The sequence below is a fragment of the Clarias gariepinus genome, chromosome 20 (genome assembly GCF_024256425.1).
Source record: "Clarias gariepinus isolate MV-2021 ecotype Netherlands chromosome 20, CGAR_prim_01v2, whole genome shotgun sequence".
In the NCBI taxonomy this organism is placed as follows: Eukaryota; Metazoa; Chordata; class Actinopteri; order Siluriformes; family Clariidae; genus Clarias; species Clarias gariepinus.
In genome coordinates, this window is record NC_071119.1 from 26,325,250 (window position 1) to 26,350,078 (window position 24,829).

General features: G+C 32.7%; 2 protein-coding genes and 2 long non-coding RNA genes across 5 annotated transcripts; 1 reads left to right on the top strand and 3 right to left on the bottom strand.

Moving 5' to 3' along the window:
• Nucleotides 1-2,079: 2,079 nt before the first annotated feature.
• On the top strand, nt 2,080-7,936 carry odam (odontogenic, ameloblast associated). The gene is made up of 10 exons (XM_053480244.1): nt 2,080-2,154; nt 2,251-2,319; nt 5,917-5,961; nt 6,038-6,097; nt 6,277-6,489; nt 6,798-6,842; nt 6,941-7,078; nt 7,479-7,556; nt 7,646-7,685; nt 7,809-7,936. Exons 2-9 carry the CDS (start codon nt 2,260-2,262, stop codon nt 7,667-7,669), a joined length of 663 nt encoding a protein of 220 aa, XP_053336219.1. The 5' UTR covers nt 2,080-2,154; nt 2,251-2,259; the 3' UTR covers nt 7,670-7,685; nt 7,809-7,936.
• Nucleotides 3,073-5,321, bottom strand: LOC128508770 (uncharacterized). The gene is made up of 3 exons (XR_008355947.1): nt 5,032-5,321; nt 4,190-4,244; nt 3,073-3,560 (listed from the first exon to the last, which is right to left on the bottom strand). It is a non-coding gene; the product is annotated as an uncharacterized LOC128508770 (long non-coding RNA).
• A 1,628-nt stretch (nt 7,937-9,564) lies between the features above and the next one.
• LOC128508700 (uncharacterized) lies at nt 9,565-12,016 on the bottom strand. The gene is made up of 3 exons (XR_008355940.1): nt 11,829-12,016; nt 11,067-11,159; nt 9,565-10,895 (listed from the first exon to the last, which is right to left on the bottom strand). It is a non-coding gene; the product is annotated as an uncharacterized LOC128508700 (long non-coding RNA).
• A 7,297-nt stretch (nt 12,017-19,313) lies between these two features.
• LOC128508809 (collagen alpha-1(III) chain-like) lies at nt 19,314-24,699 on the bottom strand. Of its 2 annotated transcripts, XM_053480283.1 has the most exons (15): nt 23,662-24,699; nt 23,354-23,473; nt 22,785-22,934; nt 22,156-22,185; nt 21,847-21,867; nt 20,764-20,793; nt 20,595-20,621; nt 20,479-20,496; nt 20,334-20,363; nt 20,224-20,247; nt 20,039-20,074; nt 19,913-19,948; nt 19,798-19,815; nt 19,647-19,713; nt 19,314-19,476 (listed from the first exon to the last, which is right to left on the bottom strand). In XM_053480283.1, exons 1-14 carry the CDS (start codon nt 24,694-24,696, stop codon nt 19,678-19,680), a joined length of 1,611 nt encoding a protein of 536 aa, XP_053336258.1. In that variant the 5' UTR covers nt 24,697-24,699; the 3' UTR covers nt 19,314-19,476; nt 19,647-19,677. The 2 variants fall into 2 exon arrangements, with proteins under 2 accessions (XP_053336258.1, XP_053336259.1); XM_053480284.1 differs by lacking the exon at nt 23,354-23,473.
• Nucleotides 24,700-24,829: the final 130 nt, after the last annotated feature.

The following is a 24,829-nucleotide window of genomic DNA, read 5'->3' on the forward strand; positions in this document are numbered from 1 at the left end:
ACTGATTATTAGAATTAAATTAGAATTGTAAAAAAAAAGGAAAAGCATAATAATTCCTGACTTTGATTTATTTAATTATCACTAATAAAATGATTTATTCATGATAAAATTGGTTGTGCTTTTTTTATTGAGGTTTTCATACTCTGTCTGGCCAAAAATAAAACTTGCTATTTCAAAGTGGTTAAATGTTTGACCTTAATTAATCAAAGAAAACTTTAAAAAGACTGAAATTGGGTTAAGAACTGTCCAACACATTATTAATCCCAGGACACTATGAGTCAGTGTGAACAGAGAGCACACACTTTCGATAAAGTTGCATGGGAAAACAAAATGGCCAATAGAAATCAGAGTTTTTTTTTTCTTTTTTATAGTAGATAATGTTATGAGAACTCACAGGATTGGGGTAAACAGCTGTGTGGCCATCTTTTGGAAGAAACAAGCAAACAAACAAAAAAGAAAATAAATAGGCATAACTATTGGATCCCAATGAGTCCAGAATGAGCATATTCCAGAGTGATGGGTGTGTCAGGGTAAGAAGTGCATGAACATATGCGTCCATCATGCATAGTGTCTCACATTGGACACTGAAGGCGATCAAAAAGATTTTTAGAGAGTATTTATTTTACTTTTTTAAACACGCATTGTATTACTGTATGATAAATTTTACATAAAGTGTTAAATTAATTAAGCAATAAGGCAGTTTATTCCTCTTACACTACATCAGTTTGCTGACTGTTCTGATTTATTACTTAGAGGAGAATGAGATGGAAATCAATCTATCTATCTATCTATCTATCTATCTATCTAGCAACTGTAACTATCATACTGCATGATGAGAGGTTGCCATAATATTTTAAACATCTTCAGTTAAATAAATAAATACATGAATAAATGAATAAACATGCTGTAGCAGTTTAAACAGTTTTTTTTCCTTAGAAGCCAGTCTTTCTCTCACTCCTGAAGTCAATTAGATAAAATTGCAACAAACAAAGAAACCACAAAGAATAAAGACTTCATTATAATTTAGCCATTGTTTAATATAAATATACCAACACTGGAGACTCCTTCCATACACGTCACAGAATTTTTTTCCTTACAGAAAACTTCACCATATCTATGACTTGTTTAAATCATTCATGTGAGTTTAATTCCATTTAATTTCATTTTAATGCAATGCAATTTAATTCAGTTTTGAAAAGCAACTTTACAGGAATGAATCGAGGCAAGACTCCGCAAGACCTCTGGGGTTTTGTTGTAATGTCTGGCATCAAGACATGGCCAATAGATTCTGGATTGGGGCCGTAGTGGATCAGACTTGTTTGTCCTGCGTATCTCATGGGTGAATGATCAAAATGGGATCTACAGAGTTTAGAGGCTGAGTTTGGGACCAAGCTCCTTGGGTGCCCATGATGCTGTCACCAGTTTGCTGGGGTATTGTTGGTGATCAGTGTTGTTCGGTAGAGTTAATGTTATGGCTGATGGGTATGTATAAAAAGTCTAAACTATAGTCTAAAATATATGTCTAAACCTATAATGTGCAGCTGCACTGTTTTTAGAAAAAAATGATCAAACACCTTCTGATCAAACAGTATCCATTAATGAGAATAAGAACTGTATGTAGATGATGAGACGGAAAGTAAAGCTTCACTACAGCTTAACCCCAGAATTTGTAACATTAGCACATGTCTTTTTTTTATCATCTTTCTCCCAGTCAGAAAAGCCGATAATGACACGAAGCTCAGACGTCGCGTTTAGGTGCAGATTAAGCAGAACGCTGACCTCAAAAATTCCTTCTCCTTAAAATGGTAATTAGTCTAACACCAAACTCCAGTCACTGACACAGCATGAGGGTTGGATCCGGTTAAAACAAGTCCGTGACAGCTTTCAGGTTAAAATGAAGTATGTGATGTCATGTGACCAAAACTAGACAGCCATGAGTAAGAATGGAGAAGTTCTTTAGCAACGGTGAGACTTGGTGTAATTGGCTGAGTTTTATGGCTTGGTCAACTCCTCGGTCAGGTGAAGTCATTGGTGTGTGTATGAGCTCATGACCACATGGCGCCTCAGCATGTGAGATAAGGTGCTTGGAGATGGTTTAAAAAGCCAAAGCCAGAAGCACATCCTCACAGTTCTTACGTCTATTTCACAGTAAAGGTACAAGTCGGATACTGTGATCTACTTTATTATAACAGATAAAAAAATCAGGTAATTGTTGAAGTTTGTGATTCTTGATGTTTTGTTGTTTCTCAGTTGGACACCATGAAGCTCCAGACATTCATCCTTTCAGCTGTTCTTCTCTGCATTTGCTCTGCAGCTCCAGTGAGTATCTAGTATCTGTCCATATTTTTACATTATTGTTGTATCCTGGAAGGTGATGATTAGTTTTCTACACTGAAAAAAATAACTTGTAAGATTTACTTAATAAAATCCTCGTAACAATTTGCACACATAGATTTTAAGTAAATTTTATTGCTCCAATATTAAGTTAAACTCACCTGTAATTGTCAGGTAAAATCTACTTAACAATTAAATTAACAATTAAATTAACAATCAAAAAAATTAAGTAAAAGTTACATAATTATATTTAATGCACAAGTTAGATTTATTTAAAATAATCTAGTAAAGTTAATTTATTGTTGTATCAGCAGGAACCTTGATTTTATGAAATTATTAAGTAAATCTTACTATTATTTTGTTTTATGAGATTTTCCCTTACTTGGTTTTATTAATTTATATTACTCCCTATAATAATGTACACATTGCTAATTTATGTTTTGCAAAGAAACTTAAGTAATTATTTCATCTATATCTTTCATAAATCACACAACTAAAATATAATTAAACAGTTTATTCACCAACATTACCAAATATTTTTTGACATTCACAGTCTAGATACAGGTTGTCTTTTTAATAAATGTGCATTCAGATAAATTTTGCATCCATAGGAACATCCGCACAGCACCAGGGCCTGAAATACTTGTTTTAAACAAAATTGTGTAAAATAATAATAATAAATAAATAAATTAATAAAATACAGCATTCATTTAGAAATAAAATACAGCAGAAAATACATTAAACAAATTGTAGAATAAACTTTAAAACTTAATAGCCCTCTGTAGCAGTGAAGTTGCAACATTCAAATTAGCACTCTGGACTAGTGCACTTAAAAGTATGCCATTGAAACTTAACCCATTAAAACATTTTAAGCTGAACATGTAAACACTGAACATGTAAAGACAAGTAGTCAAGCCATATCAAATGTTTTAAGATGATAACTTTATCTTTAAAGCTTGCACTTTTGGTGATAGCTTAATCCCACCAAGTTCTAAAAGAACTTTCTGAAATAGCTCAAATGTATAGCGCAGTGCTCGGGGGTCTGCAAGGTTTATGGCATAAATTATTCCCATAAGCAGTGCACATGCATTTGCAGTATTGCCACATTCTTGCAAAATTTCCTTTCCTTCAAGGATTATGGATACACCAACTGGTTCCTCCCCTTCAACAGCACGGACAACAAGGATTTTAAGAATGTGCAAACTGGCATCACTTCGTCTGTCCTCCTGCATAAAATTTACAAGTAAATAAAAAAAAATATATATTTTGAGAAACAAAAAAATCTAAATTGCTTCAATCACCTGTGATGACTTCATTATCACAGAGAAAAAATAATAATAAAAATGATTGATAATAAAAAAAATGACCATCACTTCATATACTTCAGATTGTTAAACTTGGGTTAAATTGCTTTAGCAATAATCTTGCATCAGTAAAACATTTTAAAACATGGCATGAGATGGCTACACTCCATAGATTACTCTGCACCTTTACAGTGTCAGGAAATCCTATGATGAATGCTGAGTTTGTATTTAAAGAGTTAGTCCAAACATGAAAATTCTTCAAATCATTACTCAGATTTATGTATTCATTTGCATTTGGTATATGCTTCTGTCCAATGCAACAAACACTATATTCAAGGTACAAGTTTTTATTTATAACTTGTAATTTACAATTACTTGCTTTTCCTGGGAATCAAACCCATGACCTTGGTAGCACCATGCTCTACTGTTTGAGCTAGATAAACTGTAGATGGTCATCACTAAGCAGGAAATGTCCACCCCTTCATCTAACTTTATCTTGTAGTGAATTTAACATTTTAAATTGTATAATTAATAAGAAAACAATGCTTTACCAGGCAATCATCAGAGATCCTCTTCAGATTCACGTCTCAGTTCTACGCTTTGTTTCTGTGAAAATATTTACATTGTATCATTACATAATCTTTTATTAGTACAACTACATTTAGCCATTTATTTATCTTTTGTAAGTTTGCCTTTATCTAAAGAAAATTACAAAAGAGAAAGGCCTCAAGCATGTCAAGCAGTGCTACTAACACAACGTTTCTGACATTGTTAGAAAAATACAAGATAGAATAGTCAGGGATTAAGGAAAAAGTGAGAAGCAAAAATCATGTGCGGAAAGATGAAGCATGCAAGGTCACAGGATGACTCTACTTCTTTTTCTTGTCTGCAATGCGATTTGGACAAATTAGAGCTTCTGTCAATACTGTATGAACATATGTACAGGTTCTTTACAGTTGAAATTTAACTTGTAACTTATTAATAAAAATTCGGATTCAAAAAAAAAAACCGTTTATTGCTAGTGCTCTTTTACCATTTAATGCTTTAACACACCTGACTCAGTTTGTTCAGAAAGGACATCCCACTGGCGAGCCTTTCTCTGAACACGCCGTTTTCACGAGGGGTGGGGGTAAGAAACACGCATCTCGTTCTATTAAAACACGCGCTCGGTTCGTTATTATTTTATTTATTTATTTATTTATTTTTAAATTTTTACCACAGGACTCCTGGGGGGCTCCGTAGGTTCAGGTTTTTACACGAAAAACGGTGTTTTGTGAATCTCCACACTATGAAAAACTGAAATATTGCTAATTGTACGTCCTGAGATTAAGATGAACATTAATTGGGGGTCATGAAAGTGAGAATCACATCCAAAACAGAAAGGTAAACTTACCTCGAACACGCCAAACTCCAGCTCCAGCCACGCCGTGCTGTACCTCCGTGATGATCCCCAACCGACTGATCCACAGCGCGGGTACAGCGTCTCCAAACACGCATGCGCGGTTTAATTTGAAATTTAAACTAAACTTAAAAAGTAAAATTAACTTAATATTATTAGGTTTATGTGCAGTGACTATAAAACATGTAAATGTTACAAGTAAATACATAATAATATTTAACTCTTTCCACTTAGTTAATTTATTACATGAATTAAATGTGTAGGTATTTAAACTTTTACTTAGAAAATTCTAGTTCTCCTTGAAATGTATTTTTACAATGTAAAAATTATGATGGTTAATTTAATAAATTTTACCACACCAAAAAATCATTTTTTTCAGTGTATAACAGCATCTCTGACAGTGGAGAAAGTTGAACTGTTTGCATGAGTTCCAGTATGTTATTGTTTCTATAGCAACAGCTTTTTCACAGTTTAATATATTATTCCTCATGTGGTAAAGTTATCTGTTTAGAAAATACATTTATGTATTCACACTTATGGAAATAGTCTCCAGTTCTAGCACTTTGTAACAGTCAGAGGTAACAAAAGACAAAAAAAGAAAACAAGAAAAAACTGTAACTGGTGAGGGAAAGACTAAATGTAACTAAAATAACCATGTAACAATCTATAATAATAATAATAATAATAATAATAATAATAATAATAATAATATAAATGGTATAAGAGGAACAAAAGACTTGCCAAAGTGAAAAATGGACTGAGCTGTGGTTACAGTAATATTGCTTTTTCATACCACCTTGGCTTCGACTATTTTATTGTAACTGCATCACACACATTCTGTAATCTTCATTCAGTAATAAACACTTTGTCCTCTTCCAGATCATCCGCCAGCAGCTTGGAATAATCGCCAGTAACAGCAATGAGGTCTTTATTCTCACAAATGTTTGTAGTTTGTTATATATTTTATATTTGTTTACAAAATCTTCTTTGTTGCTTGTAGATTCTGCGTCTCCCAGGACTCACACTCGCTAGTGTCGGGTTGGGACAGACACAGATTCAGGTACAGCAATAAAATAAATGATGGAAATCTCTTTTTAGCATAATACAAAACCAAACTTTAAAAGTTTATTTAAAACAAAAAATACTTTATTTCTACTTTCTTTTCCTCTTTCTTTCTTTCTGCATTGTATTTTGTATTTGTGAAAGATTTACTCAGGTTTTTTTCACCTTTTCTCTCAGGGCTCTCAGTTTCTCTCTCCATTCCTGGTCCAGCCCCAGCCGGATCTCCAGCTGTTCCCCCAGGTGGTCAACTTCGGTCCTCAGGTTCCAGGAGCGTTCCTGCCACCACAACAGAACCTACCCTCATTCCTATTGCCCCCCATTCAGCAAGAGCAGCCCATAGGGCCAATCAACCCCAATAACCCCCTCCCCAACAACCAGGACCCCGCCCAGGTACAGCCTACTTTTGCAACTAGTAGGTTTTTTGCAAATAAACCTCAAACTCCTGTGAAAAAATCCTAATCCTAATGCTATTTCTTACAGACTACTTCTTTAAAATTCATTATTTATCAATAATTTGTTTATATTGTAAATTACTACACAAATACTATATAAAACTTATTTATTGATGTTTTTTAAAGTTAGTGAGGGTCAGTACTAGTCTGGGAAGGTCAGTACAGCTAGTGAGGGTCAGTACAGGTTAATGATAGCCAGTAAAGATGTGGTATGGATCAATAATGATTTTTTTTTATGTGTTAAAGGTGATTCCTCAGTATTTCCCATTCCCCCAGCTACCAGGAGGACAGGTAAGTGTGTGTATGTGTGTGTGTGTGTGTTTTTACCTCCCCCCCACCCCATAGATTTAAGTCATTTTTTAGATTAACACTTATGTTTCTCTTCACAGGGTTTCCCCTTCTATATAAATTATGGCTTCCCATCAAGAAACACAATACCTAAATTTCTGCCCAATCAGAACACAGTAAATCAAAATGCGGCCAATCAGAATCCACCTGGGGCCACTAAAGTCCCTCAGCCTGCACAGGTAAGGTCCAGTAAATTACTAAATTAAGTTAAAGCAATTTTCTTTCAAAAAGATCCCAAAATAATATAAATTAATTGACATATAGAACATAAACATTAAATTCATATTAAAAAAACATTTCTCTTACTGCTTTTCAAACAGCTTTAGGTGATGATGTCATACAGCAACTAACCAATCAGGAGCTCTGCTCTAGCTCACACTCATTACATCTTATCGCTTATTCAGTGTCTCTTTAGTTTCTTTCTCTTTTCTTTTGCTCTCATTTTTTTCCACATGCACTGAGTGATTAATTGATAGTGAAGCAAGCTAAACAGCTGGATTAGTGACGAGTGATAAGAGTAGCTGTTGTTGTTGTTTTAATTTTGGAATTTAAAAGGTGAAAATATTTCTAACTTATCAGAACAACGGGAAGATGTCCGAGCCAGTGCGTATGACTCCGCCCCCTGATAACCGTGGAGATCTTCCAGGACGACAGCTGGTAAAAAATATATATATACTCACACTTGTGTCTTTATTATATCTAATAATCTGTAATAAACTGATTTTTTGTTTTGTTGTAAATGACAGGATCCAGCGTTTTTCCAGCCGTAGGTCAGAAGAGAATCATGTGAGTACTGTACCAGACCTGATCATATGATTGATTTTGAGTATTACAAATAAACATTTTAAATATAAAGGTTATAAAGGTAAATATAATGGTGTAAATAGAGGCTTTTCCTTTCCTCCATAGATTTCTGAGAAGCATCCAGAGAGCTGAAACCTGTCGCACCTACAGTATGTCCAACATGACCATGAATCCAGCGATGTAACTCTTTGTGTAACAGTTATAACAACTTTTAGTTTTCCACTTCACCTGTATTAACTGACAATAAAAATCTTTATAAATAATAAACAACCAGTGCATGTAATTATTTATCCTTTGATCAGTACCACAGTGAACACAGGAAAACAGGAAACTATGGATGCGGGTGAGTTTAATAATCAAATTAGCATTACAAGTATTTAAAGAAAATGATTATTAACTAATAATTCTGTTAAATCAATTTTAGATTTTGTCACTCCTTTTACTAACACAATTTATTGTTGATTGTAGAATGATACATGAACTTAAATCATGTGACAACCTGAAAATAATGAGCAGAAAAAATTATTCATTTAAAAAAGGTGAAACAAAAACAATGAATAACATAAATAAATACTTTGATATCTGTACCATTGTAAGTGCAGGTGGACGTTCGTCTTGACTGCGGTCAATATTCATGACTGCCAGATCCAAACTGCAGCATACAAAAATTAATAAATAAAAAATAAATAAAATTAAAACAATACAATCATAAAATAAAACAAAAAAAAATATTGCATTTTTTACTTACCATCATGAATGGTTGGAGCTATATTTGGGAGTTAAAATGAGAAATTTTAATATTTTAAAAACATCTATTTATATTCTTTGTTAATGAGAAACTGATTCTTACTCCTTGAATCACACCATATTCAAAAGAAAGTGGAGTCTGTTTAAAAAAAAAAAAATAAAAGAAGTTGTGTGATCAAATATTCATTTGGATATTAAAAAATATATATCATTTTTATTTAAGTGTTATACAAATATGTAAACATAATGTAAGAATAAGCATTAAGATCAATTAAAATTGACTTACTGTAGAATTGGACTTGTAGGTAATCTTAACGTAGGACTGAGGAGGATAAAAAAAAGCTTATTATTGTGGTACATTAATAGGAAAAAAATACATACATTATGTTATAGTAATATTACATAGATTAAATTAATTTAGAGATTATTTAAACACCATTAATCGCTCAGGTGGTTTTCTTCCATCCTATAAAAGAAAAATGTTTATTATTATTATTATTATTATTATTATTATTATTATTATTATTATTGTACTTGTATCGGTTAATAATATATTTAATATATTGATAATCTTTTAAGATCTAAAGATTGTTTGTACCTTGGGTGGAGGTCCTTGGGGCTAAAATGTAGAATTTTAAAAGACCATATATTAAATTATTTAATATATAACATTTCTTTGCTTTAATTTGTAAATGTCTTAATAAAAACGTAACAATAAACTTACAACACAAGGGAGAAGGAAAATCGTCTCTCCCTGGCAGACAAAAAAAAAAAAAATGTAACAAATATTAAATATTATTAAATAATATCTACAGCTAATAACTGAAAATAATACATTACCTCTTTGATTGGGAGAGTGCTGTTGGCATTCTAGGGAAACAAAATCAGTAGAAGATTTATTGATTTACAAACAAGCAAACAAATGAATAAATGAATGGATGAATACCTGCAGTGTGACGTTCTCAGCCTACACACAAAATATATAAAATATTGGGTTAAAAAATTAAAGCAGATTTGTTACATCATAATCATTTTATTATATTTCTACATGATTATGAAGCTCACACCTGGTACACCACTCTGAATTTCAGGTTGTTCTGCAACATAAGTCATAATTCTGTCATCACATTGCATTTTATTTAATACACTTTTATTTAAAACAAATAGACATTAAACTAAAATTAATCCATGTTACAGTAGTACATTTAGTAGTAAATTATAAGCAAATTATAAACACACTGGAAAAAGTAATTTGTTAGGTTTACTTATTTAAATTGTGCTTTCATTGCGTTAATTCAATTAAGTAATATTAACTTTATTATATCAAGTGTGATTTAAGTCATATTTACTAATATATCAAAAGTATTCCCTACCTGTATCCAGTCACATTTACTTAAAGCATTTAAGTTTTATTAACTTAACTGAATCTGTGATTTGAGAAATGGTACCAGTAAAGTTTAACTATAGGGTATAACAATAATTATTATAATTTATCAATAAAATAACAGCAATTTTTCTATTAATGTTTTTTACAGTTTCAAATACATTGCAACTAGTAAAAATCACAGGTCTCCATTTAGATCAGTTTAAAAACATTTATTTTTCAAAATGTTGATTACAGCAGAAATGGCTGAAGCAATTGAGAGAATTTTAATCAATACACATTACTATAATTTATTGGATGATGCCACTAGGTGCTAAATATGTGTGCTACATGAAAAGTACTGCATCAAAATGCACTAAACTGACATCTCAGAAATAAAGTTAACAGAACGGTTGAATGGAAAACCTCAGCTGTCTAAACATCTCTACATTCGTATAACATTTTACAATCCTTATTTAAAGTGCTTTTAAGCAGACCATGCTGACAGAAACACAATAACATTAATACAAGAACACTATAATCCATTAACATATGTCAAACAAAGAAAATAAATGATGTAAATTATAATTTAAATGTTTTAAGGCTATTAAACAAATATTATTGCTGAACAAACTAAACCTATTTAAAAAGTGGAATTAAACAAAAAAATGTTTCTTGCTATGACATGTTGTGAATCATGACTTCCCAGTAGTGGCTATGAACTGCAGGTCAGATAATTTTGACCTAAATGTGTTGATTTAAGCAAATAACTGGTTCTTTAAAGTCTGAAGTTTTGGTTTTAATGACTTCGATCCCAGATCAAGCATGACTTGCTGGATGAAGTTGAATGTGTTCTTCATGCACTTTGATTTAATCAAGATGGAGTGTGTATGATAGTTCAAACAAGAGACAAACAGCAAGAGGCAGGTCCCTGACATTATTCATAACAATACCTCCCTCTATGATGATAGCAGTGGAGACTGGACGTACAGGGATCCACGAAGCAGTGGAGAGAGTCCTCGTTGTCGACTTACAGAATGCCAACAGGAATCTGCTCAAAGTTTGTTGTTTTTTTCTGAGTCCTAAATAGATATGAATATGAAAAAAAAATGATAAAGTAAATATATGCAAATAGAAATTAGAGCTGTATATTAGATCTTTCTGTAGCACTGGTCACACAAAACAGTCAAAATTCATTAACCATATAAAAAAATGTTAAAATATTAATTATCAATTTTTACAGCTATACTTACAAAGCAAACTTTTAAAAATTCTGAGGGGTTGTCCCCAAGAAGGACACGGATACCACGAAGAACCGCAATGCATCGAATTGTAACTTCTGTTTCCTGAAAAAACAGGAACAGAGGCGTTTATGAAATTCCATGTTATTTAGAGTGTGTAAAAATTACTTGTGGTTTGTAATTTGTAACAGTGTAGTTTCTTTATCTGCAAATTGAAATATGACATTAAATCTCATTTTGATGAACTGTTTTTTTCTTTAACATTTAAAAAATCATGAAAAATAGCACAAAGATTTTTAAGGAAATATTTATTTATTTATTTTATTTTATTTATTTTTTTTTTGGGGGGGGGGGGGGTGGTTATATGTCAAATGGGCTACTAGTTTGATGCTTACAGTAAATAACAGAGTGATCATGACAATAACACATACTGTTTAACCCACATGGACAAATCATAGTCTGTATGCAGGTGTATGCAGGAAACACAGTAATATTTGTAAAGTTTTTAACTGCAAATCAATGCTTCCAGTCTGTCACGAGAGTGATCATGCAGGGGGATGTTGTGACCCCATGATGTTTGTGGTGTTAAGGTTAGGTCAATGGGTTAGTACTGTATGAGAAGTAATGTTGGAAGCATGAAATTCTTGCTTCTTTTAAATTTGCTTAAATTACTATGCCCCCTTTGTGATCGTCCTAATAACATTATACTGGAAACATTTATTTGGATTTAAAAATAAAATTCTGAATATTAGTTTTGTTTTAAACAATACTTACACGGCCAAATAAACGGCGCTGGGTTCCAGAATGTTCCCGAAGTCACAGTTTCGTCGGTTATTTTCCTCCGTTCGATTTCTTCCTTCCTTGCTGATGAAATGCTGACAGTAACGACTTTTTACAGTACAAGCGAAATTGGCGCGACGCACGAGCGCTTTCTCTAACGGCTGTTACCCCGCGCGGTGCAAAACTTTTCATCCAATTAAAATCCTTCTTCTTCTTCTTCGCCGCTTTACGCGAGTCTTGCTATACACAGTATATATAGGCTATTTTTTTAATTTGCGCATTTGGCCGCCTGTTACCCTGGTGTACAATGACAAAGAAGTTTAAAAATTACATCGTTTTTTCTATATCATATGACGCCATTACTCTTAATGATATTTAAAACGCTTTTTATCATTTTAACATCGTTTGTTCTGGTTTTAAATGACCTACAAATCTTGAACATTGATAGCATGCATGATGAATTCCCCTTTTAAAAATACTCATTATTAAATAATCTTTAAAAAAAAAAAAAGGACATATTCTTATCACTCTCATTCATATTTCATATCGTTTCTCTACTGACTTTTATTTATTATTTAGCTTTTGTGTTTGGATTAGCCCATGTAGGTTCTTAAAGGTTGGGATCTTCCAACTATAAGCTAAAAAGACAGTGGAATGGAAACTGACCCAATAAAAAGTTTTCTAAACAAAATGGCACTCAAACAAATCATATAGTAACTAGAAATATTTAAGTAAATAAGACTTTGAAGGCAAATAGTAAAGATTACTACATATACATCAGTAAGGTAAACAAACAACTCCACATTAAGTAAAGTCGAAATAAGTTGAAAAAAATATATAAGTTAAATAATAAATTCTGAATGATTATTGTATTATTGTAAGAACATGACATATACAGTATTTACATCTATGTATAAAGTTAGAGATTTTATAAGAAACATTTAATTCAAATAATACTTAATACTAGCAAATCAAATAAATTTAACTTATTTAATAAAAATCTTTTTTGTGTAATTAATAATTCTTGAAACAGTTTCTATCATAAACAGAAATATTTTATATTTCGAACTTTTTTTTTTGCATCTCTACAAACTGTTTATGTTGTTCCTTGGTTAGGAACTGGTTATGAAACTCACAGTGTAATTGGGTTTCAGTAGTTTTCCACGCATTACACTGGAACCTGGCGAAGGGCGATGAGACCAGAATAGTTTTCCACCTCTCTGAAGGTATACAAGAAAATAAAAATCATGTTTACAATGTTTTACAGAATATTAAAAAAAAAAATAAAAATAAATTCTATGAACTAAACTGACACTGTTATTCGAAATGTTATTCGACAGGTTATGCGGCTAATATTGGTTCTTTAACAGTTTCTTCAGATGAAGCAGGAAAGCTTTTATGCACTAAATAAAGTTATTTCTGAGAACTGAGCAAATCTTTATAAAGTGAAGAAGCTGAAACTGGACAAAAAACCTTTGAGAAAGCATGTGATGACCAGAACGTACATGAGGGGGTCGTCGTCCAGCACCATGTGGTGGTCCTCCTCTTTGTGCTCCATAACTTGAAGGGCCGGAAGATCCAAAATTCTGTTATTAAAAAGCTCTGATTAAAACTTCACTTAAGTATATACCAGTATGCAGGTTCCACGGAGTACTGGTTTCTTATTATATATATATATATATATATATATATATATATATATATATATATAACTTATATATATATATATATAAATTTTTTGACCTTTGCATGGTTGAAAAAAACAAAATGCAGGTGTTTTAATTAGTATTGTTTACTGCTTTTTTGAATGTTTTAAACAGTAGAAACTTTTTTTCCTGTTGTCATCCTTGCAGCAGTTATTTACATGTATATATATATATATATATATATATATATATATATATATATATATATATATATATATATATATATATAATATATTATTTACTGAGAAAAACACTGATGAATACACTCCTCTATCTTCAAGACATCAAAATGTGAGAAATTAAATTTAAGCTCTGACACTGGAGACTCCTTCCATACATGACAAATAAGCCTTTTAATCTGTTTATTCTCAGTGTAGTATCACTGGACAAGTCTTGAAAATTGTGCTCTATTTTAATAATAACATTTTTGTTCTCATCAAGAACAAAACCTCCAGTACTGTCAGAAAATTTTATGATAAATTTATAAATAAAATTAAATGCTTTTTACTCACATGAGCAGTCGCTCCAATGATCAGTAACGCAACCACGAACAGGAAATTCATTGCTGCCTGAAATAATAGTTGCATGTTAGCGTCAAAAAGAAAGTACTCACACATGAGAGGAGATAAGAAACCAGAAGACTCGTACCTGTGCTTCGTCTCACCTCAGTGCTCATCTCAGCCTGCTGAGGCTCTATTAATACTGATCGTTGAACAACCATGGATGTTACTCAAGAAGATATTTCAGGAGTCTAATTGGTATTACGACAAACCATATTTACATTGATCTTTAAACAAGCTTGCGTCATATGTGTTGAGCTTTGAAACACAACTCTACTCTTCAGCTCTTAACAGGTTTCTTACTGTTCATTGCAATATATTTAATATTTCATGTGGTACACATTACTGTAAACAATACATAGATTTATAATTTATCTGACAAGTTAATATTTTTAAAATGGTAGCATTTTAGTGGAAATATTCATAATATAGCAAAGGTTATTTCCACATTATTCACCAAAAATATTTTGTTTTTATTTAAGTTTAAATATTTATTTTCTTTAGGATTTTGGATGAAAATATGAAAAATGATATGTAAATAATAATAATAATAATAATAATAATAATAATAATGTGCATTTTGAAAACAGGAGTATTATACAGGATAAAGCGTAAAGAAGATGAGTGAGTGAGTAAGAATATTATAAACATTTGATTAAATATTGGCATCAAATATTTGATAGATTATATCTGTAAACCTATGATTCCTCTGTTTTATTGGTAGGTTTGTTTTGTCCTTAAAGAAAAAAAAAACATTTTTATTGTATTTTATTCTGTTTGAATGAATGTACAATCTTTGTGAGTTGCTGGGTGTAAACTTAAACCACCAGTGAGTCACTTTAATCTCACCTAATCTCACGACTGACCGTCTACACCCACTGCCATGATTGTGACACCTTAATGTCTACATAGTACAGTGTGAACATCTGTGTGTACACTAAAGTGAAAAAGTCCTAACCAGCCTAATTTTTTCATATTAAATTAATAATAATAATAATAATAATAATAATAACAAATTATGTATCACACATAATTTACAACACAGTGAAATATTTATTATTTATTTTTATATCTAGGAAGTTAATTACTGGCCTGATCATCTGTCATCACCTGTTTCTCACTGGTTTATTGCTCAAGTTAGATGTTTTTCTTTCTGCTTGAATGATTCACCTGTCACTGTGTGTCTTAAAAAAAAAATCATAATATAACATGCGAGCCTTCGGGAAGCCTAAAGAACTATTGAGACTACTTTAAACAATACAAGGAAGCCTGAAGCTTTAAAAGCAAACATAAAGGAAATGGGATAATAAGATTACCATACGGACCTGTTTTTACAAGATTTGAGCATTTATTCTCAAATAATGAGACATTGTTTTTAAGGTCCATTTCAGTTTAACGTTCTCTAATGCAGTGTGTGTTGATATGAACCATCATGAAATTTACACACACACACACGCACACACACAATACACCACAATGATGACGCACCAAAACCCAGACGCCTTGCACCTCCAGGGTCCGGGTTCAATTCCCGGTCAATACTCCGGTTTCCTCCCACAGTCTAAAGACATGTAGGTAAGGTTAATTGACGTTCCCAAATTGCCCGGAGTGTGTATGTGTGTGCCCTGCAATAGATTGGCACCCTGTCCAGGGTGTACCCTGCCTCATGCCCTAAGCCTCCTGGATAGGATCCAGGTCCCCGCGACCCTGAATACAGAATAAAGTGGTATAGACGATGAGTGAGTGAATCAAAAAGTGATAAAGGCTTGTTTTTTCTGCATTATCCACCAGCAAATTACATTATGTTTAGTAAAAAATGTAAAAGTGAATCTTGCCTTTTTTTGCAGTTCTTACAGTAATGTGCAACTCTAGCTGTAGCTTTGTGTATTTTTGTTTATCATAAAATTATTTTATTTTATAGTTAATTTAAATATATATAATGATATTAGGTAAATATAAAATATATATTATATAAAATATATATGACTATAACTAACCATACAAAATTATTGCAAAATATGTCATATTATTTGTGTTTACTGTATGTATCATACCCTCAGTTTTCTTCCTTTTGTAATATGTCAAAAGCTGTGCTTGAACATTTCTCTTGGCCATTGCGAAAATGCGAACAGGATTAAAAAAGACGACAAACTTGTGTAAGCTTGTGAGCAGCGCATTACAATACTGAATTCTGTTCGGCTAATCACCGGTATTAAATAAAAAAATGATCATACATAGTGAGTTTTAATATTTTATGTTTATGATGAATATTACATAATAATCATTAGTCACCTAAAGGGGATGGTGGTTTTACAGAGGGGATGCCAAACAATAGATACTGTATTTCATGCATCCTGTTATTACATGTTTTATTGAATTATTTATGGTTTAAGTGGAAATATGGACTTCATTCTAATTTCAGGCTCTTAGATTTTATAAACGCAGAAGGATAAACATACACATCTCAGATCCCCCCGCCCAAAAAAAAAAAAATTGCTGCCGATTAAAGCTTTGAGAAAAAATATTTATTATTTTATAATAATTTTTACTTTTACTTAATATGCCTTTAAAAAAAAAAAAAAAAAAAAAACTTTGACTCAGAAAATAAAGCATTTTCGGCATATCCGAAACCAGTCAAAGCAGGCTTACATATGTTTTGGTGATTTGTTTGCCATTCTCTACTAGCTTTAGTGAAGACTAGCATGGGTTCTGAGAATCTTAACAAAACTGGTAGCAAAAAAAAAAAGAGCCCTTTTCAGTTTGGTTTTTAAGGAATTTCTCCTCAAGGACTCGACTCCGAAGCAGATTAAACTCGCATGCCATGATTTTTTTGTAGGATTGTTATCAAGTTTTTATCTTGTGCTTGTGCTGCTCTCAGGATATCCTGCATCTTATCATCTTTACAATCATTAATCTGAAAGAGTCATACTGTATAAAACCCTGCCTTTACTTTCCAACTCCATGTTATTAAACCAGTTGTACTGCCAAGGATGTTTCAGGTCTCTGCTTCGGATTCCAGGGAGAATATTTTAGATCTTAAATGCTCATTTTAGCTGCATCCTTACAACTTTATGACCTGTAAAGTCTACCTGCAAGTCTTCATGTACAATGTTTATACACTGTAAAAAACTACCTATAGAATCTACCCAAAAAATGTGAGGTAACAATTTGCATTAACTTTGTTTGGGTACATTTCACCCCATATTTTTCATACAAAGTACCTAAATAAATTAGCTATAACATGCCAATTGAAATTAGGTAAGTCTACTCATTGCATCACATAATGAATTACTTATTAAAATTAAGTAACATTATGTTCATGCAATGAGTAGGCTTTACCTATTTTAAATTGGCATGTTATAGCTAATTTATTTTGGTACTTTTTATGAAAAATATGGGGTGAAATGTACCCAAACAAAGTTAATGCAAATTGTTACCTCACATTTTTTGGGTAGATTCTATAGGTAGTTTATGACTAACTAGCCAAAGTTTAACTTAATTTAAGAAGTTCACCCGACACAGTATCATGATTATATATATATATATATTTTATTAAATAATCAAATAACAAAGAAACGAGGTACAAAACTATCTTTTATAAAAATAGCAGAACAAGAGAATAACACTGAATAACCATACTTAGACTTGTGTAACTGTCCCCAACATAAAGCAAGGAAGCACTCTATCCCATTCAGTGTGGAGTTTAGCTAAGTTTACCAGTCAAAGGCAGACAAATGCACCTCATGCAGACAAATGAGTCCAATTCGTAAAGACAGGAAAGTCCAAATCCTACGGACAGACTTGTATAAACATTTCAAATTGTAATATTTCATTTAACATAGGATTATAACGATTCTTTATTATTAACACATATATGGCATTGATCTAATCATAGCTCATAAAAGCACATCTAAAAGTCAGTTATATTCATGTTACAAAAGGAAAATGTTGTGTGACTGTCCTAATTTTAATTAGTTTGTATTAAACTTTTTAATTTTAATAAAGAAATGGATTAAAAACATAATTTAGAAAACAAGTGTTCTAGATTTCAACACTATGTTAAACTCAATATCAACAACAGCACTGTTAGCATCATATACTGGACAATTGTAGTTTTAATTTATGCAAGCTTGCTAAAGTAAAAATTTAACTACAATTAAGTTAATATGTCTATAATTTTTCCAACACAAAAATAACATTTGTTTGAGCGACAAACATTTCTTAAACACATCTTTAATATCAGGCAAGTGCATATTTTAAATGCTGTAGCTAAAGCTTAACTCCAAACTTCTTGTTTTACCAGCAAAAAACACAAATACTTGTATTTAAACGTTAGCTTTCTGTAATTGAAGTTATTTCTATCTTTTTCGTTAACTTTATCTGTTAGACTTGGGCTAAGGCAGTCACTAGCTAGTTATAAGAGTTGTCTGTCCTACTAGCTAATGTTTCGGTAACAACAAATTGTGCTTTATTACTTTACAGGCATAAAATACGAGACAATATTATATTCCCGGTAAAATGTTTGAAATCGTGTTTTTTTTCCGTACCACTTATACCTAACTAATGCGGGGGAAAATACTTTTTCTCCTGTACATTACCATTAGCTAAGCTAGCTTGTTATGACAAATGTTTGCCTAAAGAAAGCTACAAATGTGAACTCCTCATCAAACATACAACAATGACCACAAATCTTATGAGAGATAAGAATAAATGTTACCCTTTGCTTTCATGATATGATAAATAGACAGCATGTTACAAACATATCTTACATTCAGCCCAGAAGCTTGACAAATGAACATGTGCCTCAAATAGCTCATGCTTACAACAGATCCAATGTTTTGGGGTATATATTACAATGTTTTTTTAGGTTGCAGTTATTACTATAAATAATTAGGTAGCGTGGGTAAATTTTACTCATTATTATATAATTAAACTTGATGACGAAAATAATAGGTAAATGGTAGACTATTTGCAAGGGTAGTATTTACCACCCACCAAAATCATTTTTTACAGTGTACTTAATACTAGGATACTATAAAAAAGTTTGATGTTCCTGTACAGGACCAGTAGGTTTATATTGTGACAGTGTAGCAAGTCATGTGTCCTAAGAATCAGTTTATTTTAAAGCAAAATGAAGACATTAGAGAACAGTAGAGATGCTGATGCGTTTAATGAATGATAAAAAAAAAAACAAGCTTAATGTTTAATAAAGAAGCAGAGTACACCAATACAGACATCTACATCACTGACACATTAGGATAAATAAGTTTGAGTTGCAAAAAATAAACTGAACAAAGGACTCTAAAATACATGATCGTACAAATGTGTAAAATCGTTTATGTTGTAGTGATTGAAGATCTCTGGGTGTCTGGTGTCCTGTAAATAAAAGGCAACAGTGCAGGTAAGAATAGATGCAAAATAAATACAAAGAGACAAACTGGATGGATGGATGGATGGATGGATGGATGGATGGATAGATAGATAGATAGATAGATAGATAGATAGATAGATAGATAGACAGATAGATAGATAGATCATTCCCTTACAGCTGTGCCTGATGTACTCTTATTGTTCTCTCTACACCACTGCATTTTGAAGCTCCTCTGATTCAGCCTAAAGAGATAAATAAAATGAGAAGGAGTGTTATACACAGAAAGGCAGATATAATGTTGTAAATACAACATTAGACACACTGACCTTTAGGAAAGATGGAAGCTTTTAATGTAAAAAAAAGGAAGAGAAAAAAGAAAACATTAAGAAAATACAATACAATCAAATTGTGTTTTTTTTTATTGGTTAAATCATTACTTACAAATTGCATAAATCCGTATTCAAATGAGAACCGTTGCTGTTGGAACAGAAAAGATGATTGTTTGATTTTTTTTTCTCACTGTGATAGATATACATTAAATATACTACTAATTAGAATTTTAATTACCGAAGCACTGGGGTTGTAGACGATCTTCACATAGGGCTTAACAACAGAGGAATAATCACTTTATTTATAATATGAATAATTTAATGTTTTAATTTGTAATTATTTAAATTTTAAATATTGATTCACATGAATATATTGAATTATCTCTGTGTGTGTGTGTGTGTGTGTGTGTGTGTGTGTGTTACCTGAGCACCAAAGACAGGTCCGTACTGTAAAATAAAGAGAATGTTAATTTTAATAAATTCAGACATCTGAATGAGAGGTTCAATAAAAGTTGCAAAATAAGTTTAAATACCCCATATGCCTGAGGAGCATTGCTGTCCATCTGTAAAATAAATAATAAATAATTGAATGTAAATAATTAAATGAATACTTGTATTAATTAATTATTAACATGTAAAATATTAAAATATTCTGAAGATTTGGAGGAGTTTAGCTACCTCTGGCCACCCTGGGATCTAAGAATGAGGTTAAACATAGCAATTATATTAATTTATAGTAGGAATATATACACTTTATACTCATGATCTTGTTAAGCAATAAGACAAGTACGTACTGTTGGTAGAATGAAAATATTTTCACCCTAAAGAAAAACAGTAAATAAGTAATTAGAATGAATATGTAAAGATATAAGTTAAAATTTGATTATATATATATATATATATATATATATATATATATATATATATATATATATATATATATATATATATACACTGTAATACCTTTTTCAGGGGCAAAGTGAAATTTAGACCCTAAGATAAAAAAAAATAAATGAATTCATAAATACAGTTTTGTCTTTAAATCACTACAGTAAAACCTCGGATTGCGAGTAACACGGTTTGCAAATGTTCCGCGAGACGAGCAAAGATTTGTAATAAATTTTGACCTGGAAAACGATTTTACGAGTACTGAGTATCATGTATTGCGCATGCACTTCTTATTTTGATGCCGAGCGTCATGTGATTACAACCGATCTCTCTTGCGCTGCGGAATTGTGGGTAATTGTTTCCATAAAACATGTTTTATGTTGTGTCTGTATGCGTGTGTACTGTTTATTATAACATGTGTGTGCGCACACGTGTAAAGCAAAAAAAAGTCTTTTTATTCCAAAGGTTAAACATCCATTTTCTTTCTCTCCCTCAGCATGCCGTTATGTGTGTGCGCGTGTATAATTTGACAGCATGCCCCTTCACACACACCCTCCTCCTCTCGCCTCCTCTCTACACAGAAACACTGCTCTGTCGCGGTTAATTTGTTTTTTATTTTTACTTTACAGCAGTGATTCCATTAGTATGCGCTCATGCGAGAGTTGTTAGCGATGTTCCTTGCTAATTTTTCCAATAAAACAGTCTTTCCATTAATGTGTGTGTCTGTGTGCGTGCATGCGTGTGTGTGTGTGTGAAACTCAAATAAGAGAGGAAGTGTTACTGTGTAAGACGAGAAGAAGGGAAGGGCTGGTTTTTCTTATGTTAGCTTCACACACACACACACACATGGACACACACACACACAGCGCCTGCGTGCATAAATAGAAATACTTATCTGTCGCGATTTATTTTAAAAAAAAATTAATTTTTAAATTTTAATTTGTTTTATTTTTATTTTATATGTTGTATTAATTATTCTTACGCATTTATTTAATTATTTCTTATTGGGGTTTACAAGTGTTTTAAAATATGAACCTGCTTCCGGAACGAATTGTGCTTGTAATCCAAGGTTGCACTGTGGTATATCTTTATATATCTTGCAATGTGGTATATCTATAAACATAATAATAATAATAATTATAATAATAATATATTCACCTGGAGTGTAATATTGTCCACCTGTACAGTATGTAAAGTTATAAAAGATGGATTATGGATAACATCTCATAATAAATAATAATAAACCATGCATAATAGTAGGATCTTATCACTGTAGGGCCAGGTGTGGCTCAGTGGTTAAGGCATTGGACTACGGTTCAGAAAGTCCCAGGTTAAAATCCCACAACTACAAAGTTGTCCCTGTTGGGTCCTTGAGCAAGGCCCTTAACCCTCAACTGCTCAGATGTGTAATGAGATAAAAATGTAAGTCGCTCTGGATAAGGGCATCTGCTAATTGCCTAATCTTACCTTAAAAATTGGGATGAAGTCTGGAGTGGGCTGGAACAAAATTCACACATTGTGAAAAAATTAAATATATAATATATTTTGAAATTGTATTATATCATACTTTGATCGTACATATACAGAGCATATAGGTCTCTCCATTTTTTTTTAAAGACATTAAATGTATTAAAATTTTTGATAATAAGTTAAACACAATAGTTCTACTGCTATTATAAACATTAAAACAATAAAATAAAATGCAAATAATATTTTATATATTTTATCTCTTTTGTTAATTCTTATTATAATTATTTTAGATTAGTAAACATATTTTTCATATTGCACATTTTTACTTTTACATATTACATATTTTACTTATTTAAATTTTAAAAATATTTTATTACTCTGTCATTAAAAGAAGACTTTATTGTCTGAAATGTGTGAAAGGTTTCACAAACTAACAAATATGCATAAACAAACAAACAAAATGCTTGCTTTTCTAATAAGAAATAGATCAATTTGGTTTGCTATAATTTCAGGCAGCATGTATTAAGACAAGCATGGGCTGACTTTTTCTAGAATATTTGGTATGTTGCTACAGTATGTTAATTACTCAGACAGATAATTCATAGGATTTCACTGGGTGCACTTACTGGGCCATACGGTTCCCCTCCATGTGGTTCTCCTTCATGTGGTCCTCCTCTGTGTGGTCCTTCCCCATGTGGTTCTCCCCCAAGTTGTCCTCCCCTATGTGTTCCTTCTCTGTTTGCAGCAAAATCTAAAGGCCCCGCAGATCCAAAATCCTGTCCAAAATATTGACATTAAACTTTAACAGAATTGGCACTATTGTGTAAAACCAAAGGTAAATCTCAGAGGTCTGGTTCAACTAAGGTTTTGTTAATTTTGGGAGATTTGAGTATGCCATTTACAGTACTGTTCAAGCTGGGGACTGGGATTTGTTTTAACTAAACCCACATGATGATTCTCCTTCTATCTATGTTCCAAATATCCATATATGTAAGTGCAATGTGAACCATAAACCAAAAACAAATAGTACAGGTACATTTCTTACTAACATTTACACTGTTTAAGCTTATTTACATCCCTTAAAATGTATTACCTTGTCATACTGAAAAATGTATTTCTATTTATTTACATCACTTATGGCTACAAAATGAAGTATAAAAAATATCTGTTAACACCCCAGCTTTAACCATATTACATTTTTTGGCCAGCCTGGGACGTCTTGTTCCACATCGTTTCTGTCATTTACACTATTAAAGTTCTTGTTCTCAAATTGAAGTCCAGACTGGTCACGATCTGATTCCCTCATCTGACCAGGCTGTTAAAGAGTAAGACAAAGTTATGTCAATCAACCCCGATTCATACAGCTAATCAATGTATTTATGGATTTTTTTGTCAGGTTTACCCAACTCAGAAGAAAAGATTGAAAAGAAAATATTGAAGACTCATTATTTAATTTTATTATTATTATTATTATTATTATTATTATTATTATTATATACTCACCACAACTGGAGACTGAGATCTTTTTTCATCTTGGCGTCCAAAACCTTCATTTTCTGGCCCATGATGTTCTGTCCTTGGCTTAAAACTCTCATTCTTCTGCCCATAATGTCCTCCTATTAGCATAAAACTTTCTTTCTCTGGCCTGTGAGGATAAAGCTTTGGTCCATGACCTTCTTTCATTGACCAGGGTTGTGTTCCAGTTGGCCCAGGACCTCTTCTCATTGGTCCAGATCCTCCTTCTCTTGGCATAGACCCTTCTTTCATTGGTCCAGATCCTCCTCCAATTGGCCCAGAACGTCCTGCTATTGGCTTAGAACCCCCTTCCATTGGTCCTGATCCCACTTTCATTGGTCTGGGACCTACTTGCATTGGTCCAAATCCTTCCCCTAGTGACCCAGATCCTCCTCCCATTGGACTTTCTCCCATTGGACCTGGATATCCTCTTGTTGGTCCAAATCCACCTCCCAATGGTCCAGGCCCTACTCCCATTGCTCCAGACCCTCCTCTCATTGGGTCAAGACCTCTCATTGGTCCAGAACTTCCTCCTATTGGCCCAAATCCTTGTCCTCCAATTGGCCCAGATCCTCCTGTCATTGGGCCAGAGCCTCCTGCCATTAGACCAGGACCTCCTCTTGTTGGTCCAAATTCACCTCCCAATGGTCCAGATCCTCCTCCAATTGGCCCAGATCCTCCTGCCATTGGCCCAGAACCTCCTGCCATTGGACCAGGACCTCCTCTTGTTGGTCCAAATTCACCTCCTATTGGTCCAGGCCCTCCTCTCATTGGTCCAGATCCTCCTCCAATTGGGTCAGGACCTCCTCTCATTGGTCCAGAACCTCCTCTCATTGGTCCAGATCCTCCTCCAATTGGCCCAGATCCTCCTGTCATTGGCCCAGAACCTCCTGCCATTGGACCAGGACCTCCTCTTGTTGGTCCAAATTTACCTCCCATTGGTCCAGGCCCTCCTCTCATTGGTCCAGATCCTCCTCCAATTGGGTCAGGACCTCCTCTCATTGGTCCAGGACCTCCTCTCATTGGTCCAGATCCTCCTCCAATTGGCCCAGATCCTCCTGTCATTGTCCCAGAACCTGCTCCCATTAGTCCTGATCCAGCTGTCATTGGTTTGGGACCTTCGTCTATTGTTCCAAATCCTTCCCCCATGAACTCC